The sequence below is a fragment of the Trachypithecus francoisi genome, unplaced genomic scaffold, assembly GCF_009764315.1.
Source record: "Trachypithecus francoisi isolate TF-2019V2 unplaced genomic scaffold, Tfra_2.0 Lachesis_group12, whole genome shotgun sequence".
Taxonomy (NCBI): Eukaryota; Metazoa; Chordata; class Mammalia; order Primates; family Cercopithecidae; genus Trachypithecus; species Trachypithecus francoisi.
In genome coordinates this window covers 94033244-94060771 of record NW_022681457.1, presented here as the reverse complement: position 1 = coordinate 94060771, position 27528 = coordinate 94033244, and the positions used below count along the sequence as shown (strand labels likewise).

The window sequence follows — 27528 nt, the reverse complement described above, 5'->3', positions numbered from 1 at the left end:
TTGGATGTGTACATTGGTGGGTGTGGTTGTGGGGGGTGTGAGTGTGTGTGAGGGATGTGTGTGTAGGTGTGGGGGTGGGGGTGAGGGGGTGAGGGTGGGTGTGAGTGTGGGAGTGTGGGTGTGTACGTTAGTGGGTGTGGTTGTGGGGTGTGTGAGGGGTGTGTATGTAGGTGCAGGTGTGGGGGTGGGGGTGAGGGGGTGGGGGTGGGTGTGAGTGTGGGTATGTTGGGTGTGTATGTTGGGTGTGGTTGTGGGGAGTGTGTGTGAGGGGTGTGTATGTAGGTGTAGGTGTGGGGGTGGGAGTGAGGGGGTGAGGGTGGATGTGAGTGTGGGTATGTTGGTGTGTATGTTGGGTGTGGTTGTGGGGAGTGTGTGTGAGGGGTGTGTATGTAGGTGTAGGTGTGGGGGTGGGGGGAGGGGGTGGGTGTGGGTGTGAGTGTGGGTATGTTGGGTGTGTAAGTTGGTGGGTGTGATTGTGGGGGGTGTGAGTGTGAGGGGTGTGTATATGGTTGTGTATGTAGGTGTAGGAGTGTGGGTGTGTGGGGGGTGGGGGTGAGGGGATGGGTGTGGTTGTGTGTGGGGGTTGTGGGTATGTTGGTGGGTGTGTATGTTGGTTAGTGTGGGTGTTGGGAGTGTGAGTGTAGGGGATTGGAGGTGAGGGGGTGGGGGTGGTGTGAGTGTGGGTAGGTTGGGTGTATATGTTGGTGGGTGTGGTTGTGGGGGCTGAGTGTGTGACAGGTGTCTATGTGGGTGTGTATGTAGGTGTAGGTGGGGTGGGGGTGATGGAGTGGGTGTTGGGGGTGTGAGTGTGGGGGTGTGGGGGTGTACTTTGGTGGGTGTGGTTGGGAGTGTGTGAGGGGTATGTATGTAGGTGTAGGTGTGGGGCTTAGGTGAGGGGGTGGGTGTTGGTGTGAGTGTGGGGGTGTGGGTGTGTACGTTGGTGGGTGTGGTTGTGGGGGGTGTGTATGTGGGTGTGGGGGCTGTGGGTGAGTCCTGGGGGTGCTGGAGGTAGAAGGCTGGTCTCCACCCTCCCTACACTGTATTTCCAGAAACACATCAGCCAGAGAGAAGCTTGTTGCTGCTTTATTGAAACTTCCTCCCTGTCGCACACAAAGCAATTACACAAGGCGGTATTGCCAGGAAGCTTTTGCAGAGCCTTCTCCCTCTGTACCCCCCGACAGTCCCCAGAGACCCTACCTCTGTGGTCTCCACCTCTGGGTCCGCTCCCTGGAGGACCCCGACACACAGGGAAGCAGGCACAGGAGGGCTGTGGGGGCCAAACCTCCCTGGCTGCTACCACCACCATGACCCCAGTGGCAGGGTCTGTGCCCACAAGGGGGTTGCCTGCTTTGACTGAACTAACCGGTGCGTTTAGTCCAACAAACAGATGTGCCCAACTTCAGGGCTGAATTTTTGCTTGATCACAAGCCTTAGGCAGAACTGACTCACCTATGACTGAATCGACTGAATGGATGGCCAGCGACAGCCTGGCCGGGGAATGGACTGGCAGCTCGTCACTAAAATGACTGTGATTGAGCTGACTCCTTTCATGGAATCAACCACTATGCAGCCACACTGACCACAGAGCAACTGAATAGGTGAGCATTGGACTGTTGATGACAACTCTTCCGCAGAACAATTGTGTGTTTGAAGAGACTGTTTTATGATGAAATAACTGTTATTTCCTGGAGCTAATTATTGAATGACAGTCTGTCAACTGTTTAAATGAATCTCATTTGAATTAACAATTATACAGTCACTCAGAGGTCCTACATTCACCAGAGTTGGCATCCAGTTGATGGGTTCATTTGAATGAAATGGTTTGGAGGCTAACTTGGTTTTTTAAATTGAATTTCGTCACTATTCTATGTATTCTATTTATCACTATTCTAAACGACTCATAGTTGGCTAACTGATTATCATTTAAGCAAGCTAGTTGAAGAAATTGATTACATATATATTTATATATGGGGTAGCTAATTGATGATTACTTGATTAAATTGCTATGTGAACTGACAACTATTTATAAATCAATGCAATAGACTGTTGTTGTGACCAAATTATTTTACTGAACTGACAAGTGGGTTTTTGATGTGTCAGTTGCTTGGCTGAACTGATCAAGTCGATAGTTGCTTAACAAACTCACCAACTTTAGAGTGACCGATGGTCTAAACAAGCGTCGGAGCTGATTGACATAAACCAAGCATTGTTGGGCTGAATTTTTGAGAGACCTGAGGAGTGATTCAGCCTAAAGCGTTGACCCAATTGTGAGCAGCTCACAGGCCCTGCAGGAGGAGCAGGCCAGCGAGGGAGACACAAGCAGATTGTCCTGCCAGGGAGGGGCGGGAGGGTCCACCCAGGCCGCAGGGGCCACCAAAGCAAAAAAGCAGATTACGAGGCAGTTCCACCCCTCCCAGCACTGGGGCTGGGGCCTGGCGAGAGTCACACTTCTGAGTATGGGGGTGGTGCTGGGTCGCCCTCTGGGGTCTTCGATGGCAAAGACAGGGCTTCCTCGTAGGACGGCAGGACCACCTGGGAGAGACACAGAGATGAGGGTTGAGTATGGTCAAAAAGGACCTGCAATTCCAACCCAGGGTCATGGGACCCAAACCCCCACCTCTGGCAAAATGATGCTGGTGGTGCTGCTGCTGCTGATGATGATGATGATGATGATAATGAATGGCAGGTCTTGGATGTTTGCTATGTGCTAGACACTGCCTGCATGAGATAGGTGCAGTTCCCAGCCCTATAGTGGACATACTTGCCTTTGCCTATTCAGCATCAAGTCCCCCTTATTTTGAAAACAGTGCACCATTTTCCTTGGGAAAACATTCTCCGTCCATATACCTCCAGAAGAACTGGTCCCATCCCTCAGATCCAGCGGGGTGGCTGGACTTGGCCACTCAAAGTAGAATTCCATCCCCCTGGCTATAGTCCTTGGTTTGGGGATAGGCACGTGGCCCAAGTTGGTCCAATCAGACATACTCCTGGGACCTTCTTTTTCTGTTGGGATTACTGAGAGGGTGGGATATCGCCTAGGGGTTTTGGCAGTCATTTTGCCACCACAAGGGACGGGCTTCCTGAAAATGAAGCCAACATCAAGGAAAGTAGAGTCAAGAGATGGAGAGGATGAGATCATATCCTGATGTCATAATTCAGCCAGGCCCAAGCCAGACCTACATTTGGCTGCTAAGTTCTATGAGCTAGTAAATTCCTTAAGTCAGATTGAGTTGGGGTTTTGCCACTTGCAACCAAAAGTGTCTTAACTAATACAATCTCCACCTTACCGGTGAGGAAAGTAAGTTACCAGGAATTTAAACCATCACTTTCCAATAAGCTACTTCTAAGCACACCCCATCCTCTCCTCCCAGAAAGCCTCCTTCTCCTTTCCCATCTATCTCATATCCATTGTCCCTCCAAGACCAGTCAACTGTCACCTCCTCCAGGAAGCCTTCCCTGATACCCGAAAAGAGGCCAGGTCTTTCCTCTGTGCTTACTGTCCCTGTGCTTCACACCAAGTTGTAATTGTATCTGTGTGTCTGAACTATGCACTCCTCTAAGGCAGAGGTGGCATCTTAGTTTTCTCTGCGCCCCCTGGAATCGATATGAGACTAGCAAAGAGTGAGAGGTAGTAAATACTGAATAAATGAATGAGTGAATGAGTAAGTGAATGAATCTTAGACTACCAGAACTGAAAGAGATCACATTTCTTCTGTTCCAACCCTCATCTTACAAGTAGAGAAACCAAGGTCCAGCGAGGGAAGGAGACTCGACCCAAATGGCACAGGCAGTGAATGGCAAGGCTGGCACCCACCTGCAGCCAAACTCACCTTCTGGAGCATCTTGGAGTTGCTCCTCTCCTCGATCGAGTTCAAGCACTTGATGAATCTGTAGCACCGCCACACACACTTGAACATGTAGACCTGGAAAAAGGCCCAGGTCAGGCTGTGCTTTGCTGAGCGTCCTTCTCACACTCCAGCAGGCCTAGGACGTATGCCAGGCAGGAGCCACCACTCTCTCCAGAAGCCAGCATCCAGCCGCTCCTGCTCAGACCTCTCATTCTGGGTGGGAGTTCCTCACCAGCCAGTCCAGAATATTCCGGGTACTGCCCTTTTCATTGTCCCATAGACACCACATAGCAAGGGGATTTTGGCGGCTTCTGGCCCTCCCTCCAATTTCCCCGGCAATAGTCCCACAGCTCCTGCTTGACTGCCCACACTGACCGGGAGCTCACTACCTCCCGAGACAGCCCTGGCCATCTGGAAACAGAGCTGATGGTGGGACACATTTTCTTCAAAATTGCTTCTGATACATTGTTTTCTAAAGCAGATTACAAAACAGCATGTGCAGTATTGGTCCATGTTTATAAAGGAGGAACAATTGGTACATATCCATCAGCTGATGCAAGTTGATGTAAGAATTGGGCAGAAGCTTTCCAGAATGGGGTGTACAATCCCAAGGGGCGAGCTCAAGAAACAACAGAAAACCCCCAGGATGCCCCCTGAATAGGAGGAGAGGGTCCTGTACTGGAAGGTCTTGTTTGATGGATTCCCTGATTGGGCACATAGGTGGGGCAAGGAGACATATGGAGGTACTGAGTGACAAAGAATGAGGCATGAAGGCCCAGGGAAAATCAAGTCAGTGGAGAGGGCCAGCAAGGCAGAATGAGGGTCAAAGAGGGAAGCCCCTCATTCTGGAAGATAAAAAACAGAAGGGGAGCTGGGGGACAGAGCTGTGTGGTGGGATCTGGGGAGGGGTCCTGCAGTAGAGAGGGCCATGGAAACCCCACACTGGCTTCCCCATGAAGCCTTCGGAGTGTTCTCACTGCACACTCACTAGTGCTTTTGTGCTAGGTCAGTCCTTGGAGAAGATGTTAAAAGGGGCAAGGTTCTGTTTCTAGGTTGGCATTAGGTGACAGCAGAGACTGCCCAGGGCCTCAGATGGAAGCAGGAGCTGGAGTCCGCAGACGCCCACCCACCAGCACAGAAAGGCTGGGGGGAAATGCCCCAAGTTAGCAGTGATGTTCTCTGTGTGGGGTGGGGATGGGGGAGTGCTTGTCTTCTTTCTACTTATCTGTAGTTTTTTGGTTTTTGTTTGAGAGAGAGATTCTCACTCTGTCGCCCAGGCTGGAGTACAGTGGCACGATTATGGCCCACTGCAGCCTCAACTTCCTAGGCTCAAGCAATCCTTCTGCCTCAGCCTCCCTAGTAGCTGGGACTACAGGCACGTGCCACCACATCCATCTAATTTTTTTTTTTTTTTTTTTTTATGTTTTGTAGAGACAGAATCTTGCTATGTTGCCCAGGTTGGTTTTGAACTCCTGGCCTCAAGCAATCCTCCCAACTTGGCCTCCCACAGCACTGGGATTACAGGTGTGAGCCATCACACCCAGCTCATCTATAGTTTTTTAATTTCTACAATGACCTATGTTACTTTTATAATCAGAAAAGAACACTTTAAAAGCCCTTTCTTCTGTTCTGTGGTCATCAGCATCCCTGTGGCTTCAGGCCACAGGCCCCCATTGTGGCCTCTAGGATCCCACAAAATTCCCCACGAGAGTTCTTCAGGTGTTACGAAACAGCAGTCATGTCCCCCTTGAGTCCTCTATTTTCCATGCTGAATAGCACTCAGGTCTTTGTTGGGTTTTGTGGGGGGGTTTTGACTTCCTAAGATGGTACATTTTCCTGTCTCTTCACATTGTTGCACTGCTGTGAACACACTCTGGTGCTTCACCATCACTCAGACCTGGGACCTGAAACTGGACTCTATCCCTGGGCCTGACCACCCCAGAGAAGAATGAGACCATTCCCCTCCCTCCTTCTCATCACCAAACCTCTATTAACATGATCTTAGGCACATTTTGATGCCTAAATTACATAAAACTATAACATAGGCAAAGTAAGACTCATGCCCCTGAGGCCCAGAGAGAAGTGACTTGCTGAAGACCAAGCACACAGCTAGTGACAGTGGGGCTAGGATTCAAACTCAGGCCAGTCCAAATCTAATTCCGGACAGCTGGAATTAGACATCTGAACACAGGTGGCCTTCATGGATTCACATCCCCTAAATGGGCTGTCTCGGAGGATCCCAAGTAAAGTAAAAGGAGCTGGCATGGGATAGCAAGAGAAAGGAGCTAAAAGCAGGAGAGGAGGCATGGAGGATATGTGTCCCTGCCTTCTAATAGCTTGGCATGGGTGGGCCTGGGCCCAGCACGCCTCACTACTCCTCCCAGAGCCGCAGGGCAGGGGTCCACTCACCTTGAAGATAAGGACGGTGATGAAGGCGATGGAAAAGATGATCATCATCTTGATGAACTGGTGATAAGGCATATCCTCCTGGCTGGGGAGGTAATTCTGCAACAGATTTGGGAGCCACATCAATGTCTCTGGACATAAGGAATTCCAACAGCACCCACACATCCAGGAATAATGATCCCACTCTCCACACACACAGGAGCACAGTGTGGCACAGCCGTCACCTTGGTCGACTGCCACAGCAGCCTTGGGAAGCAGGTGCTACCCTCAGCCCCATCCCACTGACGGGCGAACCAAGAAAAGCCAAGTGGCTACTACCTCCAGATCTGCTTCCCAGGCTGGTGCACCCACCCATCCCCAGCTGGCAGGTGTCAGCTGCCCATGGGCCACACCTATGCCCTTCTCTAGAAGATCATTTTGGCTGCTAGGGACCACCTAATCCACTAGTACCTGGGAGGTTACATTCCCTCCTCTAGGGGCAGCTTGAAACCAATGACTGATGCGGAGGAACTCGCCTTAGGTGAGACTGCCTCTGTGGTCATTTGCAAATATTACCACACATTCTTTGAGACTCCTCCCTTCTAAAGGTTGTGCTTATTTCCTGTCCCCTTGAGTGTGGGCTGGACTTAGCAACTCACTTCTAACTAACAGAGTGTGGCAGAAGTGATGGAAGTCGTAAAAGACACTGCCTTTCCTCCTTGCTTATCTCTTACATCGTTCCCGCAGGGGAAGCCAGCAGCCATGTCAGGAGAGCACTCAAGCATCACTACTACAAGTCCACACGACGAGGAATTAGACAAAGAGCCCACACCCTGTGAGTGAGCCACCGGGAGTGCATCCTTCAGATCCAATCAAGCCCTCAGTTGTCCACAGGCCCAGGGACCATCTTGGGTGCAGCCCACCAGAGTCCCTGAGTCAGAAGAACTCAGCTAAGCCACTCCCAAGCTCCTTATCCTCAGAAACTGTGTGCAATAATAAATGTTTATTGCTTTAAGCCATGGTTTAGAGATAATTCATTAGATAGCAATAAAAACGGATATTATGTCTGTGTTGCAATTCACACACCAAGGCCCTCTCTGGGATCATGCAGGGCTGCTCCTACAGCCACGTCTTTGCTTGGTTTCCTCCTTTTCTCAAACCTGCTTCCCTCATTCCTCACAAGTTTCTTCCTGAGAGGGCTCCCTCAATACATCACCAGCACAAGAATCTTCCTCCCAGGTTCCAGCTCCAGGGAACCCGGCCTAAACCACAGGCACACAGAGACATGAAGTAACTTGCTCAAGGCCACACAGCCAGCAAATGGGCATGGACCCCTGCCCCAGACTCACCATGTGGTTCATGGACTTGAAGTTGAGATAGGTGGGCACTTCCATGTAGGAGCTGCAGAGGGTCAGGATGCTCAGGCAGAAGTCCAGTAGCTGCAGCGTCATCAGGGGGAACTTGGAGGGGCTCTGGGGAGGACAAATACAAGGAGGAGGAATAAGAAGCAGCAATTAAAGTCCCAGTTACTGAGCAGCACATAGTAGGCCCTCACTTGAGAGAGCATCTCAGCTACAGACATCATCGACTCTCATCCCCTGTACACAGAGAGACGTGAACACACAAATGTTCATACCAAGAGCTGGTGGCAGACCGGGGACTAGAACCAGGGTCTCCAGACTCCCGGACCAGGGCCCTTCCACGATGTAGTCCCTCAGTCTCTTCAAGGACAACAGTTGGGGAAAGTGAGAAAAGCAACTTTGGGGGACTGTGTCCTTGACTGGTAGCAGCCCTCAAGCCACTCCACAGTGGACACTCACTGGCATGAATCATCCTTCTCTTCCTTTCTTCAACTTGGAATAACACTGGGGGCTGGGGGCCTAAAAGCACATGTGCCCTTTCCTCAGGTGTCAGTTCACTCCTAGCGGCACTGACCAAGTGCTGACCATGGGCTGCACCCCCCAATGTGCGTGTTCCTCATTTAACCTTCATAAGGCAGACTGGTGAGATGTGATTGCAGGTGCATTCCACAGAGGAAGAAACTTGGGGCAATGTGGAGGGACTCAGAGACTGGGTCAAGACCCCAGCCAGGAAGAGGGCTCCTACCCTCCCCAGCCTGAGCCCAGGGCCCTTGTCTGGCCCCCACCCATCTCCCATGCCAGGCCTGGGGTCTGCTGTCCGGTGAGAGGTGGGGGCTGGGTACTCACAGCACGGCTCCGGGAGGCCAACTTGAGGTAGGCGGGCAGCTCAATGTAGGAGCCCAGCAGGGTGAGCAGGCACAGGAGATAGTCCATGATTTGCAGGGACAGGAAGGGCAGCAGGTACTTCTCCCGGTTCTGAAAGGTAGGCCCAACACCATCAAGTGTCCCCTGCATGCAGCCAACACTCCCCCACCCAGCCTGATAGCCTCATGCATCCCCTTCCCACCCTCTCCCAAATCTTCCCTGCCCTCTTCAGTTGAGGTCACCTTCCTCTGAGTGACACTCTGGGGACAGGGAGTGGATAAGACCCAGGTGCTGGATGAGAGGAGTCTTGGTGTCCCAGGAGACATAAGGGAACTGTCCCCATCTATCAGGGCTCAAAGAGCAGGATTTGACTCAATTTGCTCACAAGAACCCAGCAAGGAAGGGCTTTGTGCACTTTTTACAGAGGAGAGGGGATCAGAGAGGACTTGCTGGAGTTGGGGACACCAGGGCTAGATCGGGGAAGGAGACTAGGAGCGAGCAGGAGGGAGGGGTGGGGCACTGGAGGCAGAAGGACCGACATGAGCGAAGGCCCAGAGGCAGCAGAGAACCCCGGCCCCCCACGCCCCCATCTCCCCCACCACCACCCCACATACAGTTGGACCTCCCTCTGCGGGCCACTCCCAGGGATCCAAAGTCACAGTAAGAGGCCCTGCCAGGAAGAGGCTGAAATCCCTCTCCTTCAATTGAAAGCAAGTGATCACCGTTACCAGTATTCATTCATATGTTCTCACAGCTGGGGACAAAATCACGGAAACAGGGGTTTCCTGGTGTCTCATGTGGTCATTTAAAATCACCCAGGAGGCAACCAGAACAACCTTGACTGATCTCAGAGTCTTCAGGGACCACTTGCTCCATTTCTCCACTTCCCTCGCTGAACCATTTGAGTTTCTGCACAAGCACCCAGAGCCACCCTGCACAATGCAAACGGCCTCCCCGGGGAGCATGGGTTCCAAGACACAGTGGGTGTTAGCAAGGGAAGTGGGTGTTGGCATTTTAGGCAGGTTGTATGCATTCCAAACCAGCACCAAATCATCACCCCACTCCTCTGGCCCTGCAAGTGCCAGGCCCCTGTCTGCACAGGAAGGACCCTCTTTCTGGATCCTACTCTCATGGCCATGTGATGAGGCCCTGGCTTCCTGCCTTTCTGGGGACCAAGGGACAGCGGCTTCCTCTTCTGCAGGGGGTTGAGCTGCAGCCCATCTCAATTCTCCCACCAGATTTGCCTTGGGCCCAGGAGCCCCTCGTTGTCACACTAGACTGTCCCTGTCTCTCTGAGGGCCCATCTTCCCCAGTTAGATTATGAGCTCTCTGGGGGCCTTCCAGGGCATAGGTCCCCCTCAGGGTGCTGGCACCTGTCACTGCATGGATAGAGCTGCATGCATCCTACTTTCCTCCTGCTTCGGCTCCTCTCATCCCTTACAAAATCCAGTGCTTTCTCCCCTCCCTCACCCCCAGAAAAAACACTTCCTCTTTTCACTCTCCAAATTCCCTGCTTCCACCTGCCATTTAAAAGGATGTGAGTCATCAGCTAATTCTCACCGAAGTGTCGGTGACCAGCATAGCCCACCATGCCCGGCCCTGTGGAGGCTCATGTTACCAGGGAACCAAGGTCACCAGCCCAGAGAATCTCAGGGAGAAACATGGTTCTCCAAAAGGTAAGTGTGAAGATCTCCAGCATGTAGGTAGGACCTCCGAACACACCCGCCTCCCACCCTCTCATCACCCCGCACTGCCCATCAGTGGGTGTGAATAACAGGAAGGGGCGGGGGCAGCGGGGCTCCTGAGCCCTCACCTTGACCACACCGATCAGCAGGCTCAGGCTGATGACGAAGAGCATGGCGATGAGCATGAAGCTGGAGATCAGGTCGGCTGAAAGGCAAGGAGAGCAGTGAGGCGCTCGGGGTACCCCCAGTACCCCAGCCAGGCTCCCAGGAAGACACTTGAGGAACCACTGGTTTGGGGACATGAGGGTGCACAGGAAAGCCCAGGCCCTGCCCTCACGCAGTCCTCAGTCTGGTGTAGATACAAAGACAAAAGCAGAACATTCCGCGTAGCACAAGAGGATGCGACAGAGGGTGTTGGGCTGGAGGTGCAGGTTGGGGTCCACTTCAGCCAGGGTGAGGCTGAGGAAGGCATCCCTGGGGAGTGGCCTGAGAGCAATGAGGAGTTGGCCTGAGACAGGGACAAGGTTGCTGAGGTCAGTGTGGCTGAAGCAAGGTGTGGGGCGAAGAATCACAGAGAGATGCTGTCAGAGAAGTGGGCAGGGGCTGGATCCTATGGTGAGGAGTTTCCATTTTATTCTAGTGTGATGAGCAGCCACTGACAGCTTTAAGCAGAAGAGTGAGGCTGTCACCTTTACCAGCTGGTGGGGGTTTGCAAAGTGCCATTCCATCTGCTCTCACCACCTGCATATGTGGGTGGCGTCAGGTGGAACATCCCCATTTGCAGATGAAACAGCCGAGGCCCCAAGAAAGGAAGACACTTGCCAGAGGTCATCCATCGTCCATGGAGAGGTGACAGGGCCTCCAACCCCAGCCTGGCTATCCCTGGCCAGGGCCCTCCCTGTCCTCCTCCCCCCGCCACTCCACCGGCGTCCCCTGGACCTACCGATCCTGAGGTAGCCCATCTTCGAGAGCCTGCAGGATGCCTTGCCATGGGCCACCTCTACGGAGTGCTCGATGAACAACAAGACGCTCATGATCTGGAGGCAAAGCAAAGCTTCAGTCAGCTGAGCCTGCATCACGGCCCCCTGACCAGCTCTTCCCACCTTAGTGGTGTACAGCAGGGAAGCCAGTAGTGAGGATCCTGGAGTGGATGGCATGCTAGGTCAGTAGGGTATCCCAGACAAAAGAGTGGCCTTTACATAGACAGCCCATGCTCAGAATCCTGGATCTTCCTCTCTCCAGCTGTGTGACCCTGGGCAAGCTACTTGACTTCTATATGCCTTGGTTTGCCCATCTGCAAGATGGGGATAATACTAGTAACTTCCTTAGGAGGCTACCGTGAGGAGTAAATGAGACTATCCCAGGAGAGCCCTTAGGTCCGGCTCTCAGTAAGACTGGTAACTGTTACTATTGAAGGTCAGGCTTAAAGGGGTGGGGTAGGGGGTAGAAGCCGAAGGCCCCTCCGCTGCACCCCTTTCTGTAACAACAGGCTCTGGGGATCAGAGAGCATCATAGAGCTTCAGGTTCCCGGAATCATCAACACAGGCCCGGGAGGGCCCTGGAGAGCATCTAACCCTCAATCCCCGTCTCCCATGGCCCCTCAGGGAATAATAACATCTTCCTCATAGGATTGTGGTGGAGCCAGATGGGATAATTCACTTAAAGTACCTGGCAGATAGTAAGCACTCAGTCTGTGCTATTATTATTACTGTTATCCCCACTCGACTGTAGGTTCCAGGCAGGGAAAGCCTGTGTGTCTCTTTGTTCATTCCCCTACCTGTTGTATTTGTTGAATGAATGAATGAATGAATGAATGAACCCCACACTCTCAGAGGACCGTTGCTAAGAATGATGGGGAAGGGGCGAATCTGATAGGCCAGAGTGTTGGGGTGGACCTAGAAACCACCAAAATTCAGCCACAAAACTGCAGTTTGAAAGAACCTTGGAGATCACCTTGTCCACGCCTCCCACCAACCAGTGCAGGAATCCTGTGCCATGCAGCCTCTACTGAAGTGCTTCCAGCCATGGGGAACTCACAGCCTTATGTGTGTCCATGTCCTTGCAACAAGCCCTCCACCCTTGCCCTACGACACACACGCAGTTCTCCAGGTACCCTCTGCCCATATAAAGAACAAGAAGACTGTCCCCTCCCTTCTAGTGGGTGCCCTATCTCTATTAATATGGCCCTAAGTTTACATTGGCTTTCTAGGCAGCCCTGCACTGGTAACTTATGCTCAGCTGACAGGCAACCAGCTACCCACCATCTGTTTCCCCCTTGCTGACTGTGTGGGTTGTTTTTTTTTTTTTTTTTTTTTTTTAGCTCAGACACAGGTCTCAACTTGTCTTCCTGCCACATTACATCCTGTTTAGGGGCGTGGAAAGCGACTGAACAGAAGAGTGATGAAGAGCTGGGCTCCAGATCAAGAGGGATTTGAATCCAGATCACTGTGTGACCTTGGGCAAGTCTCTTAACCTCTCTGAGTTGCCTCATCTGGAAAATTGCAATCACTGGATTCAGTGAGGATTAAATTGCATTATATTTACAAAACACTGAGCTCAGAGACTGGCAGGGGGTGCCCAGCAAACAGAATCTGCTTTTGGCTGGGACAAGCTTACGTGGTTGGGCAGTAGTACCAGGAGCATGGTGCATGCTCTAACTGCCCCCTCTACCTGCTGGAGAGTGAGCTGGAAAGGCTTTGTCTCATCATGAAAGTCGAGAGCACCCTGAGCAGAAGGCAGGTGTGGTGAGGGCTGTGGCTAACACTCAGAGGAAACAGCCCTGAAAGAAAAACTCCTTCCTCAGTCCCCAAAGGCCAAGCCGCAGCCCCTCTCCTCTCAGTTTCACCTTGAACGAGAGAAAGAGAAAGGGAGCCAGATGACAGCTCCGTCCAGCACAGAACGGGGTGTCCTGTGAAGTGGTGAGCTCCCTGTTCCTGGGAGTATGTAAGCAGATCACAGATGAGTCACAGCTGGGCTTAGAGAAGGACCATGAGCATCAGCCAGCTGTGAAACGAGAAGACTTTCAAAGTCTCAAGATTCCAGGAGTATCTGAGATCTGGAACGAAGCCTAGAATCAGATCATCTCAACCTCTCCTTGCTAGAAGGAGCCTACATCTACTTGTTTTATAAGCTCCCTCTGCTTGTTTTATAAACTCAGAGAGATTAGGTGGCTTGCCCAAAGACACACAGCAAGTTGAGGGGGGAGCCCAAGTCTCCCAGTGCTGTTCTGATGCCTTCCCATTCCCCTGACCCCCAAAATGCCTCAGAGCCCTGCTAGCCTGAACCCCGGGGAGGACTTAGATATTTTGATCATGCACCTATGTCAGTAAAACCTTTTGAACACACGCCTCTATTTTCCTTTCTTTCTAAATTACAGGAATGTGTTACTGTCCTAGTTTATCATGAACATCATAAAACAGCTACTAAAAAATTTCCAGAAATTAAAAAATTGTATGATTGAAAAATTTAGAATTTTGATATTGTCATCCTGAGGCCATGAGGTCACCCTGAACATTACCTGACTTTAGAGACCTCTACTAATCCTCAACTCCCCTCTCAACTCCTCTGTTCTCCTCCAAGCATGCCTCACTGCCCTGCAACCCCTCCAACCACCCCAGGGGAAGAAGGGGACATTTGTATAGCCTAACTCCATGCCACGTGATCTTCCCTCTACTCAGCAAAGGGACTATTCTTAATACTTTCACTCCCATTTCACAGATGAAGAAAGTGCAGCTCAGGGAGGTCCAGGGCCTTGCCCAAGGTCTCCCAGCTGGTCATAAGTAGGGCTAAGGTTCAATTCTTGGCCAATTCCCTCCACTGCCCAGAATCTCCCAGCCACCCAGCTCTGCCTGAGGCCTGACCCTTCCCTCAGTGCCTCAGTGGAGGCAGAGAGGTGCCCCCATCCCCTCTCCCTCTGCAGTCCCCCCTCCCTCCCCTCAGCCTGAGCACCAGACACCAGAGGTATTTCTACTTTTGTGAAAACCACCTGCACTTAAAACCCAGCTCACTCTCCCCCTATTTCACCTTCTCAACAACCCTGAGGCAGGGGACGGGGGAGGACTTTGTCCCCATTGCCGGGTGGCCCACGAGGCTCATAGAGAGCAGGGACCGGCCCACGGTCACAGAGCGAGGCAACCTCAGAGCCTGACTCAGACTCTGCAGGGCCCCGACCTTCCACGAAGATGCCAGTCCTTGACCCAGGAGAAAGGAAGGAAGCTCAGCTCCAGGCACCCATGCTGCTCTCTAGGACACAGAATGGAGAGGAACTCATATTTATTCAGCAGCTACTGTGTGCTCAGACCTGCACACACAGGCTTGCACTTCAATCTCCCAAAACTTTACAAAAGAGGCAACATTTTCCTGTTTTACAGATGAGGAAATGGAGGCTGAGACAGAACTCACATGTCCTGTGTCACGTGGCCCGGCTGGGGTGTGAACCCTGTTGCCTCTCTCCTGGGGTCCGGGGCTTCCCACAAGGCTGGGCTGGCTGCCCTGGGACTCCAGAATCTCTCCAGCCATCTGCCCACTCTTCCCTGGCAGCCAAGCCCCAGCCCCTCAGAGCTCAGGAGACCAGAGCTGAGGAGCAGGAGGCCTCCTCCACTGCCTCACTGCTGTGTGGCCCTGGTCAGGTTCTGGCTTCTCCCTGGCCTCAGTTTTTGCCTTTGGTCAATGAGAAGAGACCCTCATTTTCCCCTGGGGCCATTGGGATGACAGACCGCAGGAGGGTCAGTGGGGTGGAGCTCCTACACACTGCAGGACATCTCACCCAGGCTGCCCACAGTCCTCCACCCCCAGCCACCCCAGGGCCAGCACCCTACCCCTCAGAAGGCCCTCACTGCCCCACCCATGTCCCTAACCAACAGCTATTGGTAATTCCTGGAAAGTACCTGGATGACCTACAGAGTATGCAGAGAGCCAAAATTTCCAAGCTGGCCGGGCGCGGTGGCTCAAGCCTGTAACCCCAGCACTTTGGGAGGCTGAGACGGGCAGATCATGAGGTCAGGAGATTGAGACCATCCTGGCTAACACGGTGAAACCCCGTCTCTACTAAAAAATACAAAATACTAGCCGGGCGAGGTGGCGGGCGCCTGTAGTCCCAGCTACTCGGGAGGCTGAGGCAGGAGAATGGCGTAAACCCGGGAGGCGGAGCTTGCAGTGAGCTGAGATCCGGCCACTGCACTCCAGCCTGGGCGACAGAGCGAGACTCCATCTCAAAAAAAAAAAAAAAATTTCCAAGCCCCCAGCCCTTGCTTTCCCTTCATGCCCCTGGTTTCCACCTGGACACAGCACTGCCTTCTCCCTAAGCTCTGAGAGCCCAGCTGGGCTGTGACCTTGGAACCCAAGCCTTCCCACGACAGGCACAAGGCTTCTCTCCTCCAACAATGCCCAGGCAGACAGCATGCCCTCACCCACCTGTTCCCCTATTACAGCATCTTTTAACCCACTGTCCCTTCATTCTATGCTGGTGAGATCATGAAGATAAGAGCTGGGGTGCTGGAGTCAGACGGCCCCAGGCCCCAGCTGAGCTCTGCACCCTTGAGCCAGCCACTGACCTCTCTGGGCCTCGGCTCCTCATCTGAGGAATGGGGTTAATCACTGACCTGCCTCACAGGATTGCTGAGGTCAAATGGCATCATGCGGTGCACAGAGCCGGGCACACAGCAGGTGCACCACAAGCAAGCACAGTTGGGTGGTGGTTTTTGGTACCTCTGGGCATGTTTACCTCTCAGTAAACACCCTCTGAGCACCCACCACCTCCAACTCTGTCTAGACAAGCCACTGACTGTGACGTGCCGGTGTCTCAGTCTCCAGGGAACTCAATGCGTGAATGGTGTGCTGAGTCATGACAAAGGACACGCATGGGGCTTGGGGGTCCTGGATGAGGGATAATGCATTGCTATCTAAAAAACTTAAGAAGAGTTTCACCAACAGGAAACCCACGAGCATGGTTTTGAAGGATAAGTAGGAGTTTTCCAACACAGAAGAGAAGAAAGCATTCCAAAAGAGGGGACGTCATGTGCAAGGCTACAGGCCTTGGCAATGCAGGTGTGTTTCAGTCTCTCCAGGGAAACTCAGAAGGTGCAGGAGTGTCTCTTCCCTGAGAGGAGGATGTTACCAGTGGGGAAGTATGGCCCAGAGAGAGACAGCGACCAGCCCAAGGTCACACACCAAAACTGTTGCAGGGTCAAAATCAGCTCTGTCCTCCTGCCTCCAAGCCGGGCTCAGGCTGCGGTCCCCGCCATGCTCAGCCGCCCTTCCCACCCCCACTCTCCTTTCCCGCTTTTCACCTCTTCCTTCTGCCCCTCTTTGGTTTCAGTTCTTATTCCCGTCTGCATGCAGCACTTCTTTCTTAATGACAAACACAGCTTCCCCAAGCTGGCCAGTGGGGAAGTGGCCAGGGGGCAGGGGGCTTTGTTTCTTTTTCTGGTGGCTCTGAGGAGCAAGCAACAGGTTGAGCTAAAAGAATGGGGGCAGGGGCTGGAGGAGGGAAATCAGGGAAGGTGGGGACAATGGGGTCAGTGCCGAACATGGCTGGGCAATAAGGATGGCGGTGCCAGAGGGGATGCCGTGTAAACAGTGCACCAGATGTCACCCGGGAGGCACTGGCCATGGTGACCATGTGAGACAGGGAGTGGCTATTGGGATGTTGTTGGAGTTGGCATGGTGATGACAGTGATGATCAGAGATGCTGCTGGTGATGCTGGTGACAGTGATGGAGGTGATGGCAGTGGGGACATTAGGATAGGATGGTGATAAGGAAGATCATGGGCATGGTGGTGATGACACCAGAACCCCCAATTCTGGGGTTCAAAGACCGGTCCCTTCTGCAGAAGAACAGGCCCACTCTCTCACACTCTCTGATGCCCAGGACCCACCGTCTCAGAAGCAGGCAGGCAGAGACCCACCCTCTGAGATTTTCAGGGAGGTAAAGGTTACAGGGAAAGAACCCAGCCTTCAGTGAGCACCCATCGTGCCAGCTGGAGTGTGGACACTTTCCTGTCCGTTTACTTCATTGGCTCCTCCTACCAAATGTGCGAGCTGCACAAGAAGACACGCCCAGGCTTGTCCTCAACCCTTCCCAACAGACAATGCAGTTTGCCAAATGGGTCCCAAGTTCCACAGCCTTCCCTTGCCCCTCCTGCTTAGGGCTGCTTCACCCTGACCCTGTGTCCTATGGCCTCACACTTCTGCCATCATCATTATCATTATGGCCCCTCCCTGAAGCTCAGTCCCCTCAACCTCACCTGCCCACCCTGATTTCCCCGGGTTGTCTGGGAGGAGGATGTCAGAAGGGAGTCAGATGTGTCACTGTCAAGAGGAAGCTCCCCTCCCCCACCCTGTGCTTCTGGTCAGAGCTTATGGGGGGCTCAGTAAGGGCCAGCTCCCCAAGAGCTCTATCTCCCCAACCACCTCTCTAGCCAGCCCAGATACCACTAGACGCCCCCATTCCTGGGGCCATGCACTCCGCAGCAGCCCTGCCTGGTTGCCTACAGCTCCCCAGAGCCTTGCTTCTCTCTCTTCTTCACTCTTCTGCAGTCCTCGTCCTCCCTCCCACCTCCACCTCATCCCCTCCTCCCTCCACTGGGCTCTGGGGCTCACAGACCTCAGTGAGAACCCCAGTGCAGTCGCCGACCCCTGTGGGATCCTGGCCTGGCCACGCTACTTCATCTGTAACATTTCCTCAGCTGTAGAAGGGAGAGAAGAATCCATGCACCTCCCGGAGTGGGTGTGAGAAGTAAATCACTGAAGACAGTGATTCAGAAACATCAGTGGAGCTGCAGCGGTGGCTGTGTGTGGACACCCAGCACGGAGCCTGGTGGCCGTGGCTGCCTTCTTTGTAACAGCCCCAAGCTGGAATCAATCCAAATGTTCTTTTGCAGGAAAACAGGCAAACGCATTGTGGTAGATTTATACAATGGAGTATACACAGCAATGGAAAAAATGAGTTAGCTACCCGCAACCACACAGATGACACTCCCAAACATAGCGTTGGGAGAAAGAAGTGCTCGCAAAAGAACACGCGCTACAGATTTTCATTTCTACGTAGTTCTACAGATGTATGTGATATAGAACTACATAGATGGGTAGAAGTCAGTGGGGGCGGGGCAGTGGCGAGGAGGGGGCTCTAGGGGCCTCTGGGTGCTGGTCCTGTCTGATTTCTTAGTTTGGGTGGAGGTCACATGGATGTGTTCACCTTGTAGAAGCTCACCAAGATGTGCACTTATGATAACTGTGCTTTTCTATAGGTAAATTACACATCAAGAAAAGGTTTGCAAAAATAAAATAAAATAACATAGAGATTGGCTGACACCTACTGTGCCAGGTTCCACAGGATCATGAAGATGAATCAGGCTGGGTCAAGACCCAAATGAGCATCCAGGCCAGAGGGTACGACTCCCAGGGACCCAGCACACAGGGCTCTGGGTCAACACCCAAAGCTCAGGGTCCAACGGTGGGGGTCAAGGAGGGCTTCTCAGAGGAGGTGAATATTGAAGAAGATTCCCCCAAAGAGCAATGGGAAAAGTGTTCCAGGCAGAGGAAAGGGCATGGGCAGAGGCCAGTGTGTGTGAGTTGCATTCAGGAAGCCGCAAGACGTTCCTCTTAGTGAACTGTGATTTGGCGTCATCCATGTGCTGAATACGCAGCAGGCCTCAGTAAATGGCAGCAGTTGGCTGGGAGAACACATGGATCCACTGGTTTGGCAGGGGTGGGGCCTCTGGGGTTAGAGAGAAAGGGGAAAGAGCATGCAGGAGACGTGATGGCTCATGCAAAAGCCTAGCGAACCTAGACTCAGATGGCTCAGAGGGCCCTGGAGGAGGCTGTCATGGGCAGCACAGGAAGTGCTGTGACTGGGCTAACTTTGCCCCAAAAACAAACAGTGCCAGTGAATCCCAGCAGCAGAGGTATGCTGGCTGGTGGTAGCTTATCAAATCTCCCTTTAGGAGCAGCCAGTTGGGGGCTCAGAGTTGGCCTCCAGGTATGACGCAAGGCCCTGTCATCCTCCACTTCCTAGATATCTGGGGAAGCCTCCTCCACTCCCCCAACGATTCTCTCAAACCATCACTTCTCCCTTTATCTTCAGAACAAAGACCCACAACAGTGATAATAAGTATTGATACTATTATTATTGTGCATTTATTACATGCCAGGTTCTCTTCTGAACATACACAGTCGGCCCTCTGTATCACGGGCTCTGCATCTGAGTATTTTCAATTTGCAATCCAAGACGCGGAACCTGCGGGTAGGGAGGGCCGACCAACCACATGCTCTCTCATGTCATCCTTGCGCCAGTCTTGAGAGACAGGTTCTAACATGAGTCTCACGCTTTTCTGATTTTGCAGGTAGAATTGAAATCAGCTGTTTACACATGGGCTCTATGCTTCTCAGAACAAGGCTCTGGGGATGGCAGAACTGACCCTCCCACCCAATCCCATGGCTGCCAGGAAGCCTGCCCTCCCTGCCTCCGCCTGGAGCAGACACTTGGACTCGGATTCTTTATCTAACACAGGCTTCAGAGTCACTTGCCCTCCTGAGCCTCAGTTTCCTCATCTGTAAAATGGCGGCCCCAGTGGCAGCTGCCATTTGTCCGGTGCCACAAATGGGAGTTACTGATCCCCATTTGACTGGGGAGGAAATTGAGGCTGGGGGAGGAGTGCCTTGTCCCAAGCAGCCCCTGCGCAGGGCTGAGGCGGTGCAGCTCATGGCTCTGCTTCCCGCCTCATTAGGAGGTGCTTTGCGCCACTTCCCCTGGCAGGGTGGGGTCCCCTGGGAGACCAACGCTCGCCTCACAGTGAGCTCAGAGTGAAGTCCTGGTTTCAGCCGGGTGCTCTAGGCCCAAAATAAAAGCCTCATTTCCTGGAGGCCTCGGGGCCAGGTTGGAAACAGAGAAGTTTCGGCCAGGCCAGGCTAGGCCCTTCAGCCACCCACTCGATGGGATGGGCCATGGGGCCCTCCTGCTTTTAGAAGCTGGGGTTCACACCCCTGAGGTGAGGAGAACAACTCAGTTCTGACACTGAGGAGGGGCTACACCTCCCACCCTGCCCCCACCAGCCTCCTCACCCCTCCATAAAGGGCACAGAGCTGCAGTGGCAGAGAACGCAGCCTCTCTGTCCAGCCCAGGGGCATCGGGGGTAAAGGTGGCAAGTTCTAACAGATTCTCACCCAGGGTTTTCCCCACCTGGCAGTTTGGACCCATTTTTCAACCCCAAAAAGATGAACTTTCAAGAGGGGAGTGGGGCCAGTCACGATGGCCCACGCCTGTAATCTCAGCACTTTGGGAGGCTGAGGCAGGTGGATCACTTGAGGTCAGAAGTTTGAGACCAGCCTGGCCAACATGGTGAAACCCCGTCTCTCCTAACAATACAAAACTTAGCCAGGCGTGGTGGCACACACCTGTGATTCCAGCTACTTGGGAGGCTGAGGCATAAGAATCACTTGAACCCGGGAGGCAGAGGTTGCAGTGAGCCAAGATCACGCCACTGCACTCCAGTCTGTATGACAGAGTGAGATTCAGTCTCAAAAAAAAGCGGGGGCCTTGTGTTCTTCTTCCATAGCCCACTTCAGGCACTTGCCTGCTAGCTCCGACCCGGCTTCGCTAGGGCCTCCTCCAAATGATCACTTTTGAGGCAGGGACCACTGGCCCCATTTACAGATAAGGAAAGCAAGCCTCAGATAACAAAGGTGCCTGCCTGCTCAAGTCACATTGCCGGTGAGTAATGGAGACAGGCCTGTGTTCCTTTCAGTCACAAATCACTGTCCCCGAAGTGGAGCAGAGAAAAAAGCCCCAGGAGTTCTAAGGAGGTCAAATCAGGGGAGCTTCCTGGAGGAGGAAGCTTCCTGTGAACTGGACCATAAAGAAGAAATGAATGGACCATAAAGAAGAATGGTGGGAGGCTGGATGAGGGCAGGGCCTCCCAGACAGACACACCACCCCAGCCATGGGCCAGGGAAGGAACTCATTTGCCCACTTTCTGGATCATTCCACACACCTGTGTGCCAGCAGTGGGGCCTGAAGGAAGCTCCTGCCCCACCTCTCCATGTGTCCTGGAGCAAGTAAGGGGCTCTGCTGGACCTGTTTTCCCATCTGCAAAATGAGCTGACAGACCGAGCAGAGATCCATCCTCTTAGCTCTGAAGCTTGTAAAAGCAAAGGACTCGGGCAGGTCCCACCCCTGGGGACCTCTCCACCCTGCTCCCCCACACACCTCGTGGCCACCCCCACTAACCCAGTTTGACAAACCTCCTAGGTCTCTGAAGCACCACAGGGTCCTTGCCCTTCAAGCCTGTGTTCATGTTACTCCCCCCGCCCAGCATGGCCTCTTCTCCAAGGTGCCCAAGCAAAGCCCTACTCATCCTTAGGACTCAGACGTCCTCCAAGAAACTATTCCAGAATCCCAACCTCCAGCCCTGCATCTGTGCCCCCATCATAGCCAGCAATGTCATCTGTTGTCCTTATCACAGTTTTTCCTTGGCAGACTGGCCCCTCTAGGGCAGAGGCCATGAATGAGTCAGGGCTGTATCCCAGCCTGGGACTGGGCACAGAAAGACATGGGGGGACTTACCTGCACAAGGTCAGGGCAATAGCGACTCCTTCTTCAAATACTATGATTTGAATGCTTTACGTTTTTTGTTTGTTTGTTTGTTTGTTTGTTTTGTGGAGATGGAGTCTCACTCTGTCACCCAGGCTGGAGTGCGGTGGCGTGATCTTGGCTCACTGAAAGCTCTGTCTTCCGGGTTCACACCATTCTCCTGCCTCAGCCTCCCTAGTAGCTGGGGCTACAGGCGCCGCCACCATGCCTGGCTAATTTTTTTGTATTTTTAGTAGAGACAGGATTTCACTGTGTTAGCCAGGATGGTCTCTATCTCCTCACCTCGTGATTCACCCGCCTCGGCCTCCCAGAGTGCTGAGATTAAAGGCGTGAGCCACTATGGCCAGCCCTTTTTTTTTTTTTTAAACAGAGTCTTACTCTGTCAGGCTAGAGTGCAGTGGTGCGATCTCGGCTCACTGCAACCTCCGCCTCCCAGGTTCAAGCAATTCTCCTGCTTCAGCCTCCCGAGTAGCTTGGATTACAGGCTCCCGCCATCATGCATAGCTAATATTTGTATTTTTAGTAAAGACGGGGTTTTGTGCTGACGTCAAGTGATCCACCCACCTCAACTTCCCAAAATGCTGGGATTACAGGCATGAGCCACCACACCCAGCCTTATTTATTTATTTTTTTTAATTTTTCCCGATTTAAAAGTAGTATACTTGAGCCACAAAGTAAAGTAGCATTGAGTTATAACCCAAAGCATACAGTAAAGATCCCTGGGTCCCTGTGATACAAATACATCATTTATTTATATAATAAACTAGGAGTACAGACAAATCTCCTTGAGAAATTCTAAGTAATTTATGTAGCTACTCTGCCCTCAAGGAGGTGGGGCGGAACTCCCCATTCATCAAACTTGGAACAGCACAGTGACTTCCTTCTAAAACATACAGCATGGAAAGGAGAGAAAAAAGAGTAACTTTACAAGGGAGCGACCTCAGCCGGGGGCTCAACGTCACCAGCAACAGTGGTGAGTCAAGTTGGCAGAACCTTTTCTTAGTATGATGTTCTGAGACTGGCATGTCACCTCCGTGGTCTTCCTCCCAAAAGCACATTCCCAGTCTAATCATGAGAAAATCACCAGAGACCCCAGCTGAAGAACATTTGACAAAATGCCTGACAAATACTCCTCAAACTGTCAAGGTTTTCAAAAACAAGAAAAATCTGAGAAACCATCATACCAAGAGGAATCTAAGGAAGCATGAAGACTAAATGGAACGTGGCATCCTGGATGCAACCTTGGAACAGAAAAAGGATGTAAGAGGAAAGCTGGGGAAATAGGGGCAAAGCGTGGATTTTAGTTAATAACAGCCCACGAATATTCATTCACCCATTGCAACAAACACACCACACTGTGCTCTATCGCTAATATTGAGATGTTAGCAATAGCAGAACTAGGCACAGGGGACGCATGAACTATCTGTACTGTGTTTGCAATTTTTTCGTAAATCTAAAACCGTTCTGAGTACGTGCTCATTGTACCAAATATGGAAAATACAGAAAAGTAGAAAAAATAGAGCTTCCACCATCCTAGAACCCAGACACATTTCCTCCTCGCCCTGTTTTGACGTATCCTGTTTCAATACTGTTGAAATCATAGCAGGTGTTAAGTTTTTTAACCTAAACAATGCATTTCTAAGAGTGGAATTCAGGGCACCCTGGGGAAGAGGGGTCAGGAAAGGAAGAGATTTCTGGGCAAATGTGTCTTCTGGGGGTGCCCACTTTCTCCCACTGACTTAGGACATGCTTCAGGTTGACAAAAAGCCAGGACCCAAGAGATCAATTTAAGAAATTTATCTAGGCTGGGCTCAGTGGCTCATGCCTGCTATCCCAGAGTGTTGGGAGGCTAAGGCAGGAAAATCACTTGAGGCCAAGAGTTTGAGACCAGCCTGGGCAACACAGTGGGACACTGTATCTACAAATAGATATATAGTAAAAATTAGCTGGGCATGGTGGCATGCACCTGTGATCCTAGCTACTCAGGAAACTGAAGCGGGAAGATCACTTGAATCCAGGAGTTCAAGGCCGCGGTGAGCTATGATGGCACCACTGCATTCCAGCCTGGGTGACAGAGCAAGACCCCATCTCTTAAAAACAAAAACAAAACAAAACAAACAACAAAAGATGGGCAAGTTACTGAACTTTGGAAAAAAGAATAAATTTTAAAAAGAAAGAAAGAAAGTTTGCTGGCTTCCCAAAGTGTGCAAGTTTGGGTGACCCAGAGAATCCTCTACACAAACCCAGTGACATCCTGAGGAAGACGCCCGAGCCCAAAGCTGCGGACCAGGTTTCCCTCATGTAATAACACCCTCATGACTCAATAGAGCATGGCACTGTCTCAGGATGGCAAGGGCCCAATTTAACCCTCCCCAGAGGGGCCAAGTCCACAAATAGCTCATGATGTGCAGAGTCGTCACCCATGGCTGGGTCCAGATGACAGCCAACATGGGCTATTGACACATCTGGACCACAGCTTCTCTTTTTCCATTCAGATGCTCAAGGTCCTATCAGCACACCTGCTAGCCTACAGGAAAGCCCCCACGCCCTGCCCTTTCTGGGAAGGAGAGAAGACTCTTTCGGGGTGCAGGAAGATAACCCCCCACTGGAGTCAACTGAGGACCACAGCCTGGAGACAACCTGGGCCGAGCACACAGATTCCAGGACACCCCTCTGTTCTTATGCCTGCTCTGCTCTAGAACGTCTCATCACTCATAGGCATTGGTTCTCAACTGGGAGATACTGGGCCCCATAACTAGAGACACTTTTGGTTATCACAAGAGGCAGGGTAGAGAGAGGGGCAGCGCTACTGGTATGTAGTGGGTAGAGATCAAGGATGCTGCTGAACTTCCTCTAACGCACAATTCACTCCCCCATGACAAAGAACTATCCAGCCCAAAATATCAATGGTACACTGCAGGGACGATCCAAAGTCTTAGCTTGTCACTCAAAACCTTTATCACCTCCTCCCCAAACTCCAGGTTGGTCTCTATTGTGTCCCTGTAGAAGCCAAACATATACGCCATTGCTCACCCGTTTCTCCTCCCCTTCCATACTGCCCACAACCAAACTCTCCCTCTTGCCACTGGCACCACCTCCAAGAAGTCTTCCATGATTGCTTGGGCCCACACATTCTTCAGCTCTGTGAGCAGGGACCGTATATCACATCACCATTTACAGGTGAGGACATCAGATGGCACGATCAACAAGAAACCTTAACAGCCCCACAGTCCCGGGTTTGCAGGGCAGCCTCTGGGCCCACACAGCCTGCAAATGGATTCAACTTGGCTGGCACCGAGATTTTTTTTCTGCCGTGCACCAATCACTAGCATTGAAACATCAGAAGATGTGATACAAAAGCCTGCTCCCTATTCTCCAAACATCAGAAGAGTGGCCGCCAGGGCCCACAATCCTTTGTGGCAACAACCAGCAAAAACAGAGAGCAGCTTCACGGTGGGACAAGCAAGGGCTCCCCAGGTCACCGCAGGCCCATCTGCCCCCTGCTGTCACTCCCATGGCCTGCCCAGACCCTGGAGGCATCAGATTTGGAGACCTCTGAGCCAGTCAACATCACCTTACCCTTGACTTTATAAAAGGGAAACTGAGGCCCAGAGAGAGCCCACACAGCCAGTTAGTGGCAGGGCTGGGGTGAGGACCCAGGGACTTGCCACCTGTGAGATGCCCCTGCATGCCACACTGTCCTTCCAAGAATGCTACATAGTCTCAGAGCTTGAAGGCCTAAAAGACAGGGTACAGGGACACCCAAAGAGTGATATGCTTCTCTCAGCTCTTGCATTGGCAGGAGCTGGGCAGGACAACCTCTGAGTTCCTGCTCCCAAAATTAGAGTCCTTAAATCTGACAGCTTGACTCCAAGGATGCTGACAGCAGGTGCCATGTCTGATGCACAACGGATGATAAAGCACTCACCTGTGCATCAGGCACGGTTCTGCAAGCTTTGTATATATCAACTCCCTGAGCCTCACAACAAACCCTATCAGATGGGTATGATAACTCACATCCTCATTTTTTTAAATGAGAAAACTGAGGCTCAGAGAGGTTAAGTAAATCACCCAAGGCTGCACAGCTGGGAAGCAGGGAAGCCAGAAATTGCATGCAGAAGTCCGCATCCAGAGGCCGCGCGCTAACCACTGAACAGCATCACCCCCCTGAAGGCTGGGCTCTTGCCACAGCTCTGCCTGCCCTGCCTGTGACAGGAAGCAGATACAGGCAGGTCTGAGTGTGCAGCAGCCCACCGCAGCATGTGGATCTAGGCTAATTTTGAGGAAGCCCTTCCAGACTCATGAGAAAACTGTTAACCAACCACAGGCCCTGAGTCACCCCAGGAGGAAGTCGCCTGGGTCTAGGGGAGATGGGTGTGGCCAGGAGTTTGGAGGTGAGGTGGGTCTAGGCAGGACAGTACAAGGACCCTGACCCTCAGCCACCCCAGGCAGAGGGGGAGCCTTGGCCCCCAGGCACTGTGACTTGCCCAAGATCACACTGTGAGTTACCAGGAAAGGAGGAACCAGGGACAGCCGTGACTTCACAAGTTGCCCAACAGGAGCTTGGGCCGGGCAAGTTACCCTAATTATTAGCACAGGTCGCAAGTTCTCTTTGGTAGGCAGAAGGCCGTGGTTTGACTGAGCTGGAAGCTAAGAGGACTCGGCCCCTCCCTTCCCACTGGAAGCACAAACGGGTGATGCCCACTTCTTGTCCCCTTGAGTGGCCCAGGCTCCATTCAGGCCCCAGGGGAAGAATCGGGGCTGTGTCTGTGGCCGACCTCACATCCTGGTCAAACAATCCCAGCCCACGTTCCTTCCAAGATCCCTGACTTCCAAAGCACTTTCACATCTGCTGTTGGCTTTGCACACAAATAACCTTCCGGCCGCTGCTGTGCCCCATCTCAGAGAGGCAGAAACAGAGCCAGCCTCGGAGTGAACGTCAGTTACATTTGCCTGGAGAGTGGATTCCTGCTCCCCTACTCCTCACTCCTGTGGGTCCCCCCAGCCATTTGACAGAGGAGGAAACTGAGGCCCAGAGCAGGACAGGGATTTGCCCAGGGTCCCCCCGAGAGGTGGAGAGCAGGAGCTCTTTCATTTGCAGGGCTCCGTAGATGAGGGGTCACCGCAGACATGCACACTCCCGCAAGCACGCACACACGCACACCCGGGGCCCCCACACTCACCACATGGTAGATGGCCAGGGCAGTGGTGGCGATGCGGACATTGAAGCAGCAGCAGGTCTGGCGGACGGTGGACAAGCGGGGATCCATGGTGCTGCTGTCCCCTCCTCTGAGGCACTGAAGGGGAAAGAGCCTGGTGCCCGGAGCAGGGCAGAAAAGGGGAAGCTGCTGGCTGCCCTCCTCACTTCCTTCCTGCCCCTTAGACAGGCAGGGACAAGGTCGTCACAGCTGGGGTGGGGCAGCTGGGGAGGGGGAGCGGGGGCAGGGCAGCAGCCTGCCTCAGAGCACCCCACCGCCCTCTGCCATTCCCAGGAGGGGGTTCCAGGGAGGACAGACCCTAACACCGTCATCAGGCCCTGCTCTGCACCAGGGCCGGGGTTCTGCCGTTTCACACACCTTGCTTACTAGAAGCACACTACCAACTTTGGAAGCTAGGACTGTTACCAAGCCCACTTCCAGATGAGGAAACAGCTGTCCAGAGAGGTCAAGGCACTTGCCCCAAATCACACAGTAGTTAGCACTGGTGGCAGGATTCAAACCCAGATCTCTCTGGCTGCAAAAATAGCTATTGTGTAGGAGGTATTTCCTGCCTCTTCCAGGCATGCTCCTGGATTCACT

The 27528-nt window shown here is 52.6% G+C and overlaps 1 protein-coding gene across 1 annotated transcript; it reads right to left on the bottom strand.

The window, feature by feature from the left end:
* Positions 1–1067: 1067 nt before the first annotated feature.
* LAPTM5 (lysosomal protein transmembrane 5) lies at positions 1068–27086 on the bottom strand. The gene is made up of 8 exons (XM_033227422.1): positions 26914–27086; positions 11087–11180; positions 10272–10348; positions 8441–8569; positions 7583–7705; positions 6258–6353; positions 3831–3923; positions 1068–2532 (listed from the first exon to the last, which is right to left on the bottom strand). The coding sequence occupies exons 1-8, from the start codon at positions 26998–27000 to the stop codon at positions 2443–2445; spliced, it is 789 nt and encodes a 262-aa protein (XP_033083313.1). The 5' UTR covers positions 27001–27086; the 3' UTR covers positions 1068–2442.
* Positions 27087–27528: the final 442 nt, after the last annotated feature.

What these genes read in the sequence shown, in the direction of transcription:
- LAPTM5 (XM_033227422.1), bottom strand. Translation starts at nt 27,000, where the DNA reads ATGGATCCCCGCTTGTCCACCGTCCGCCAGACCTGCTGCTGCTTCAAT. An exon ending in TGCTGATCGGTGTGGTCAAG is followed by an intron (nt 8,570 to 10,271) that starts GTGAGGGCTCAG and finishes CCTACCTTTCAG; the next exon opens with AACCGGGAGAAGTACCTGCT. An exon ending in ACTCCAAGATGCTCCAGAAG is followed by an intron (nt 2,533 to 3,830) that starts GTGAGTTTGGCT and finishes TGTCTCTCCCAG; the next exon opens with GTGGTCCTGCCGTCCTACGA.